The sequence below is a fragment of the Lepidochelys kempii genome, chromosome 13 (genome assembly GCF_965140265.1).
Source record: "Lepidochelys kempii isolate rLepKem1 chromosome 13, rLepKem1.hap2, whole genome shotgun sequence".
Classification (NCBI taxonomy): domain Eukaryota; kingdom Metazoa; phylum Chordata; order Testudines; family Cheloniidae; genus Lepidochelys; species Lepidochelys kempii.
The window spans coordinates 37,952,876-37,962,170 of record NC_133268.1 but is presented as its reverse complement, the minus strand read 5'-3'; the positions used below and the strand labels follow the sequence as shown (position 1 = coordinate 37,962,170).

The following is a 9,295-nucleotide window of genomic DNA, read 5'->3' as shown; positions in this document are numbered from 1 at the left end:
ACAGGACATCTATCTATCCCCACTATCAATCTATCCATCCTGGGTGGTTGAGAGTCAGGACTTCTGGGTTCTATCCCCAGTTCCAGGACAGCCCTAAAGTTGTCTTCTTCACCCTCCCACACAGCAGGTTCTCAAAAAGAGCCCCCAGGAGGCCTCAATCTTTTCTGAGCTTTGGGACCTTCCTGGCTGAATCTCTGGGGAAAACCGACAAACAAACAACATGGGCTGAAAAGGGGAAGTTTCCACAAGTGAAAGTCACACCAATGTTGTTTTTTCACCCCGGTTTTAGCCCCCTGGGCTCACCCACCTGTCCAAATTTCACACCTTCTCACGAGCTGTAACAGTGAAAGCTCCCCAGTGGGCATCATCTATTGTTTTCAATCTATAATTATCTTGACTACCCTCTGCGGGGGGAAGAGAGGGGATGTCTGACAGGCAAAGATACCTCAGAAGAGCTACGCGACAGCCACAGAGCAGAGCTGGACTCCCGGACAGAACCCCTCGGTCTACAGTGCCGGACCACGACCCAACATGGTGAGTAAATTACAGGAAAGTGGCTGCTGTTGGCTTCTCACATGAGTGCAGAGGGTGTTTTAACCCTATCAGAGATAAATGGGGATAAGCTGGGGAGGCCAGACGGTGCCCCCCGCCCCCCACAGAGACTGGGGGGGGAGGGATAGCTCAGTGGTTTGAGCATTGGCCTGCTAAACCCAGGGTTGTGAGTTCAATCCTTGAGGGGGCCATTTGGGATCAGGGGCAAAAATTGGGGATTGGTCCTGCTTTGAGTAGGGGGTTGGACTAGATGACCTTCTGAGGTCCCTTCCAACCCTGATATTCCATGAGTCCATGAGGGGAACAGAGGTGCTTATCTCACACTCCACCTATAAGCTGGGATAAGGGGGTAGGGATATCTCAGTGGTTTGAGCATTGGCTTGCTAAAGCCAGAGTTGTGAGTTCAATCCTTGAGGGGGCCATTTAGGGATTGGGGGCAAAAATTGGGGATTGGTCCTGCTTTGAGCAGGGGGTTGGACTAGATGACCTCCTGAGGTCCCTTCCAACCCTGATATTCTATGATTCTATCGGATAACAGTTTTGAAAGAACTGTAGGGAGCGAGCCCAGGGCTAGGCTAGCAGGGGCTGCAGGTTACGATTGAGGGGCACTAGCAGAGCTGGCGGGGGGGGGCAGGCAGGGCTGAGCTAGCAGGGGCTGTGGGTCGGGAGTGAGGGGCATCAGCAGAAGTGGGGACAGCCCAGAGCTGGGCTAACAGGGGGCTGCAGGTCCGGAGTGAGAGGCACCGGCTCAGCTGCAGGGGGATGCCAGGACTGGGATAGCAGGGGGCTGCGGGTCGGGAGTGAGGAGCACCAGCAGAGCTGGGTGGGGGAGCCCCAAGCGGGGCTAGAAGGGGCTGCCGCTCAGGTGCGAGGGGCCCCCACAGAGCTGGGCGGGAGCCAGGGTTGGGCTAGCAGGGGGCTGCGGGTCGGGAGTGAGGAGCACCGGCAGGGCAGTGGGGCAGAGCAGGGCTGGCAGGGGCTGTGGGTTGGGAGTGACAGGCACCGGCAGGTCTGGGGAGAGCCCAGGGCTGGGCTAGCAGGCAGCTGGGGGTCAGGACTCAAGGCCATAAGCAGACGTCGGGCGCTCAGGGTTGGGGGGCTGAAACTAGAGGTTTGGGGGAACAGCTGAATTGTTTCTAAGGGGCTTTTGTTGTCTCCTCTCTTTAGCCCAGTCGCAAATATTTGCTACCAAAAACTTTCTAAACTGGGGTATAAATTTCCCTTTCCATGTCCCTTGTCAGAGGTAAAACCCTCAACTCGCCGAGTGCAGGAACACGTCTCTCTGAGCCGTCCCAGCCTCCCTCCACCAGCTCTGTGCTCATGCTCCATGCTGAGGGCTGAGCGTGGGGAGTTCCCAGCACAGCTAGATGTCAGCTTGGCTGCCTGGGGCTGGACGTAACTGGCAGCCCCTCTTCGGGCAACAGCTCAGAGTTCAGGCTCCTAATTTGGCCTTTGAGTTGAACTGGCTCCGTTTTTGCGGCGCATTCAGCTGGAGACGCGTCTGGCTTCCTTTCCAGGGGGGACGAGCTCTGACGTCTCCGGCTAAAGCCCACTGGAGATGCAGACCCTGGTAACTGCTCCCCAAGGTGCCTCAAGTTTGGGCTTCTAGAAAGTGAGGCCACTGAAATTCTTGGGAGATTTCTCCTGTAGAGTTTAGGAAAGTGTCCAGCAAAATCTTCATCCAAATTGGTTAGAATATGAGTGTTTCTTGAGTGGGAATCTGGCTAGAAAGGTCGTGCGCGAGGGGGCGTGAAAACCAGTCGACGACTGAGTTTGGGGGAGGGAAGGTTTTTTACTCTAACCCCAGAACTCTGACCCTAAACCAAACCTTAAACCCAACTACTTAGACCCCCAACTCTGTCCTAACTCCCTAACCAGGATCCTAACCCCAGTGTCCTTACCCCTGACAGATGCACCAACTCCTTAACCCCAACACCCTAATCCTCGCCCTTTCCCTATAGTCCTATCCTCATCCTGAACCCCAGCTCTCTAGCCCCTACTCCCCAACTCTGATCCTCTCGTCAAACCCAACGCCTAACCCTAACATCCCAACCTGATGCCCCCAACCCTGACTTTAGATTGTTTAGGCTGCAATGGTCCTGGGATCAGTAAAGTCCTCATCCTTATTTCTCTGTAATGCTCCTGGCACGATGGGTCCCTGATCCTAGATTAGGATTTCTAGTATGACACTGTGATACAAGTACTAATGACCAATTATACCCCTAACCATAACCCCAGCTCTTACCCTTACCTCCCCACCTTCTCCCTCTGAGCACTAGGGTTTCCATGTTTCCAGTGGGGTATCAAGCATCCCAGCATCAGAATTATGAGTCATCGTGGCAAACTGCCCCTTGGGATAGGACCCAAGAGTCTCACTAACTCCCTCTGGGAAATGACAGCACAACCGGTAGGAATCTGATGGATCAATGCCTACAAAATTGGCTAGAAATCCAATCACAACATGTCAAAAATAGAACTTGAGAGTGGAAAGGTATTTGACCCACCATTAAACCATCACCCTTAATTTTACCCCAGCAACCTCTAGCCCTTAACCCCAGCACCTAACCCTAACCCTTAATCCTCCTCCCCATGTATAATGATAATCCGAACTCTAACCCAAAGGGCCCAAATGTCCCGGGTTGATTTGGACAGTCCCAGTCTTTCCTACCAGTGTCTCAAGTCAGTTCCCAGGACTCTAATAACGTGTGTTTGAGCAACAGAATTACTAATTGGCCACTAGGGACTGATGATGTTGGCAGTGAACCTAGGAGCCTCGTGAGAATATAACATTTAATATTCATACCCAAGCTAAAATTGCTGGTCTAACTTCTGCATGTCTTCAGCTGGAGACCGGAAGACCCAAACGTTTCTGGTACCACACTTCTTCCGAGAGCCCAGAAGGGTCCCCCAATTTCAGTTCCTTGGTCAAAAACTTGGGTTGTTTTCTAGCTGCAGGCGCTGTGATTTCTCCAAGGAGAATTTCTCTGCCACTTGAGCACTTCAGCACCTAATTCCTGGGTTTTCTACCCAGCTGTGCCACTGACCTGCTGTAACCAGGTTCCTTCCTCGCCCTCTGCCTCAGTTTCCCCTCTGACCCTTCCTTTACCTTGCCTATTTGGCCTGTAAGTTCTTTGGGGTAGGGACTGTCTGTCATTGTGTCTCCCTGCAGCACCCGTGTAATGGGGCCCCCGACCACAGACAGGGCCTGTTTAGCACTAAGTGATTTGGGGGCCCTGCTCCTGGTGACTCTGTGACTCTGCCGGGAAGACGGGGGCAGCCTCTCTCAGGCACCCACTTACACACAGACCTTGCATCAGTCTCACGACAAGCTGTCTGCTGTGCTGAATGGAGCAGAGTGGGGCTCCGTTAGGGGACGCTCTCCCCCGGCATTGAGTGCTGGGCCCAGGGCCACGCTAGGGCCCCCGTGCTGCATGGAGCGGGGTAGGGGCTGCGTCTCATGGCCTCGCTCTCTCTCCCTTTGCAGTCAGCCCCACGGCCCCGTCTGTCTTCCCCCTGACCTCCTGCACCGGCGACGACACCCCCCAGGTCACCTTCGGCTGCCTGGCCAAAGGATACTTCCCCGAGCCGGTCACCGTGACGTGGAGCCCAAGCGTCGCCCCCTCGGGCGTGAAGACCTATCCCTCCCTGCTGCAACCTTCCAGCGGCCTCTACGCGCTCAGCAGCCAGGTCACCGTCCCGGCCAGCAGCTGGGAGTCTAACACCTATAGCTGCAACGTACAACACCAGCCCACCAGCTCCAGCATCTCCAAGGAAATCCCAAGTAGGGACAGCGCGGCGCAGCCCGGGGGGCGGGGAAGGGGAGGGGCTGGGGGTCTCTCAGGTCCCTGATCCAGTGACTGTGGCAGGGAGAGAGGATGGGAGCCTGCCGGCGCTGTGAGCCGAGGGAGTCGCTGTGGTGGGTGGATGGACGGAGAGAGAGAGACACAACGCCGAGAGAAGTGACGGGTGCTGCAGTGGAGGAAAAGGGGCAGGGGGCTCCGTCGGGGGCGCCGTGCTGCAGGGAGCAAGGTGGGGGGGCTCAGCAGGGGTCTGTACAAAAACTAACCCCTGCCACCCTTCTCCCAGAGGTCCAGCACTCTGAACCCGAGGTGGAAGTCCTCCAGTCCTGCACCCACAAGCCAGGCACCGTGCAGCTGGTGTGCTTCATCTCCGGCTTCTCCCCCAAGCCTTTGAGCGTGGAATGGCTCGTGGACGGCAAGCGTGGGCTACTTCCTGGTCACACCGACCCTGCCAAGAAGGACGCCGACAGCCGCACCTTCAGCACCCGCAGCAACACCACTGTCTCCCAGGACGAGTGGCGGGAGGGCAAGACGTACACCTGCCACGTGTACCACCCGGGCACCAAGACCACAAACCAGGACCATGCCCGCAAGTGCGAAGGTGACGGTCACTCCCACTAGGCTGCCTCGGAAGAGACGGGGCCGTGGCAGATGTAGAGGGAGTGGGGCCCTGTGATCAGCATCATTTTGGGGGCCCCCCCTTGGGACCCAGCCGAGAAAAAGATCATTCTCTCTTCTCCGCCCCGACCCCATTTCTCATCCTTGTTTTCTTCCTCCTCCTCCTGTAAGTAATAGCAAGTAAATGAAAATAAAGGGAGGTACCTTGACTGGTGTTGTCGTCAAACTTATTTTCCCACAGACCACTTGAAAATCGCTGGGGGTCTCGGCGGACACGTAATGATCTTTCCAAATATTGCGTGTACCATTTGTAAAAAAATGTAAGAAAAGGTGGGGTGCGGGGTCTGGGAGGGAGTTAGGGTGCGGGAGGGGGCTCAGGGTTGGGGGTGCAGGGTCTGGGAGGGAGTTAGGGTGCAGGAGCAGGCTGGGGGTTGGGGTGCAGGGTGTGGCCAGGAGTTAGCGGGAGGGATGGGCTCAGGGCTGGGGCAGGAGATTGGGGTGTGGATCACTTCCCTGGGGCAGCTCCCGTTTGGTGCGAGGAGTGCAGGTGCAGATGTGGGGATCTGCAGGAGCCAGGGAGGGAGTGGGGGTTGCCGGAGTCAGGGAGGGCAGGAGGCTGGGGGGCTGTGGGGGGGGTGCAGGAGTCAGGGAGGGCAGGAGGCTGGGGGGCTGTGGGGGGGTGCAGGAGTCAGGGAGGGCAGGAGGCTGGGTGCTGTGGGGGGTGCAGGAGTCAGGGAGGGCAGGAGGCTGGGGGGCTGTGGGGGGGGTGCAGGAGACAGGGAGGGCAGGAGGCTGGGTGCTGTGGGGGGTGCAGGAGTCAGGGAGGGCAGGAGGCTGGGGGGCTGGGGGGGTGCAGGAGACAGGGAGGGCAGGAGGCTGGGGGCAGTAGGGGGGTGCAGGAGACAGGGAGGGCAGGAGGCTGGGGGCTGTGGGGGGGGTGCAGGAGACAGGGAGGGCAGGTGGCTGGGGGCTCTGGGGGGTGCAGGGTCTGAGAGGGAGTTAGGGCACGGGAGGGGGCTCAGGGCTGGGGCAGGAGGTTGGGGTGCACAGCGCTTACCTGGGGCAGCTCCATTTGGTGCCAGGGGTGCAGGTGGGAATGTGGGGGGGGTCCAGGAATCAGGGCAGGGGGCTGGCACATGGGGGTGCTCCCAGTCCCCTCTCCCGAGCGGCTCACGGCAGGGCCTGGGGGGGTATGTGTAGGGGGACTGCGGGGACCAAGCTTCTCCCCCGCAGCTGCCCGGCCCTGGACCCCCCCTGTGTTTTACTGTCAATCCGCATCTGCTCCTGCCGGCTCCAGGGGCTCCTCTGCAGGCTCCGCCCCACCCCGGCATCACGCTCCCCCCTCCCCCACCTCTTCCCTGCCCCTCCCCAGCGCTGCCCCTGCCCCCGAACAGCTGTTTGTCGGCGCTCGGGCCTGCCGCACTCCCCCCGCACATCTCCCCCCGTGAGCCGGCAGGGGGCTGGGAGCACCCCCACACACCCAGCCCTGACTCCTGAACCCCCCCACATTCCCACCCCCACCCTCCGCACCAAATGGAGCTCCCCAGGGAACTGGTCCACACCCCAACCTCCTGCCCCAGCCCTGAGCCCCCTTCCTCACCCTAACTCCTGGCCACACCCTGCACCCCAACCCCCAGCCTGCTCCTGCACCCTAACTCCCACCCAGACCCTGCACCCCCAACCCTGAGCCCTCTCCCGCACCCTAACTCCCTCCCAGACCCTGTACCCCCAACCCTGAGCCCCCTCCCACACCGCAACTCCCTCCCAGCCCCCCACACCCCATGCCTGAGCCCCTTCCGCACCCTAACTCCTGGCTACACCCCTCACCCCACCTTTTCTTACATTTTTTTACAAAGGGCTCTTATCCGAAGCGCTTTACAATCGTTAGCGAACGGTACACGCAATATTTGGAAAGATCATTACGTGTCCGCTGAGACTCCCAGTGATTTTCAAGTGGTCTGTGGGAAAATAAGTTCGACAACAACAACAGTCAAGGTACCTCACTTCATGTTCATTTAGTTCTGTCCCGGAGTCCCCGGCCGATGCTCCGGAGCTGCTCCCCATGAAGCCAGGCAGGACTCTGGGGCAGTCGCTTTCCTGGGAGCAGCCTGTCTGCAGGACACACAGCTCACCCGGCTCCACCTTCCTGGCTCTGACCTCGGAGCCTTCAGCCTCCTCTGCCCCTCCCTGCGCTTCCCCCAGCGAGTCCGCCCAGGCGGGGTCCTGGGGAAGCCAGAGGGTCCTGCCCCCCAACTCCGCAGTCAGACGTGACTCTCAGCCAGCCAGTAAAACAGAAGGTTTATTAGACGACAGGAACATGGTCTAACCCAGAGCTTGTAGGTGCAGAGAAGGGACCCCTCAGCTGGGTCCATTCTGGGGGGCAGTGAGCCAGACAACCCCGTCTGCACTTCACTCCATGTCCCAGCCAGCCCCAAACTGAAACTCCCTCCAGCCCCTCCTCCTCTGGGCTTTCCCCTTTCCGGGGCCAGGAGGCCACCTGATTCCTTTGTTCTCCAACCCTTTAGCTCTCACCTTGCAGGGGGGAAGGGCCCAGGCCACCAGTTGCCAGGAAACAGGGTGTCGGCCATTCTCTGTGTCCAGACCCCTGCACACACCTGCCCTCTAGGGCTCTGCAATGATCATACACCCTTACCCCACCACCTCGATACTTAAGAACTGCATAGGGGAAACTGAGGCACCCCCACAATATTCAGAGGAAACATTAAGAACAGTCCTGCTTCATCACAACTTCCTATTAATTACAGGAGGAGGGTGAAGAAAACAAGAATGAGAAATGGGGGCGGGGGGATAAGAGAGAATGATCTTTTTCTTGGCTGGGTCCCAAAGAGGGGCCCCAAAAATGAAACTGAGCCCAGGGCCCCATTAACTCTAAATCTCCCACTGGGCAGGACCAAGCTTCTGCCCTCGCAGCTGCCTGGCTCTGGGGCCCCCTGTCATTGAGGGGCCCTCTGCCAGGGCACCCTGTGTTTTACTGGAAATCCACCTCTGGGGAGGTGGATGCCAGGGTGGGCTCCAGGGGGAAGAGGAGACTGGGATGGGCTTGGGCAGGGGAACCCAGGGCTACCTGCTGATCTGGGCTCTCCTGTCCCCAAAAGAAACAACATCTCCCAGCAACATCCAGGTCGTCCTCGTACCCCCATCTCCCGCCGCCCTGTATGTGGCCCAGAGCCCCATGCTCACCTGCCTGGTGGTCAACCTGCCTAGCAACTCCAGCCTACGAGTGGTCTGGTCCCGGGAGAAACCAGAGTCTATTAGCCCTGATCGCCTGGACATCGGGGAGCAGTTCAACGGCACCTTCACCGCCTCCAGCTCCATGCCCATCTTCACCCGCGACTGGGATGCCGGAGAGACCTTCACTTGCAAAGTGGAGCACTCAGAGCTGCCCTCGCCCCTCATCAAATCCATGTCCAAGAAGCCAGGTAGGAGGAGAGCAGGGTCCCTAAGGGGAGAGACTCCCCTATCCCCACCCCAGCAGGGAGGGATGCTCCTTAAGGGGAAGCCCCAACCCCCAACAACCTGGGATCCCGGCCTTGGGTCCCTTTGCATCCCCACGTGAGATGGAGACCATCCTATCCCCCATCCTGCTCTCCAGGACTACCAGCTCCCAGTCCCCAGCCCCTCCATCCTGGAGGAGAGAGGGGATGTTTCTACCCCCCCACACACACACACACACATTCCTTCTCCCCGCGTGGCCCAGCTGAGTGATGTGCATGGCTCCCCTGTGTCCTCCGTCCCCACGCACCGAAGGCAGGCGCTCTGGCCCAGGCATTTACCTCCTGCGCCCCCACAACGATGAGCTGAGCAGCTCCGACGACTCCGTCAGCCTCACCTGCCTGGTGCGGGGCTTCTTCCCCGAGGACATCTCGGTGCAGTGGATGAAGAACCACAAACCCGACGAGAGCATGGAATACATCACCACCCAGCCCATCAAGGACGGAGCCGGCGACTCGAACTTCTTCCTCTACAGCAAGCTGAAAGTCAGCAAGGCCAGCTGGAACAGCGGGGACACCTACACCTGCATGGTCATCCACGAAGCCTTGCAGATGAAGTTCACCCAACGCAGCGTCAGCAAAGTCTCTGGTAAATGAAGACGTCTCCTCCCAGCCCCACTGCTAGTATTGTCCAGTACAACTTCCTGTAAATAATCTCTGTGCCCGCAATGACAACAAATGAATAAACAGAACGAGTCTGAGCTCACCCCCAGGTCTCCTTGTTGTGGTGTCACTGGGTGAAATCTGCGGGTTGCCCAAGGTGGACAAGGTCCCAGGTTGCAGGCTGGGAGAAGCCGAGATGCTACAAGTCTG

General features: G+C 58.6%; 1 gene segment (V, D, J or C); it reads left to right on the top strand.

Moving 5' to 3' along the window:
* The first annotated feature begins 3,983 nt into the window (after window positions 1-3,983).
* LOC140896784 (immunoglobulin heavy constant epsilon-like) lies at window positions 3,984-9,079 on the top strand. The segment is given in 5 exon segments: window positions 3,984-3,993; window positions 4,037-4,333; window positions 4,639-4,953; window positions 8,087-8,410; window positions 8,739-9,079. Coding segments are annotated over 5 exon segments (1,287 nt in total).
* Window positions 9,080-9,295: the final 216 nt, after the last annotated feature.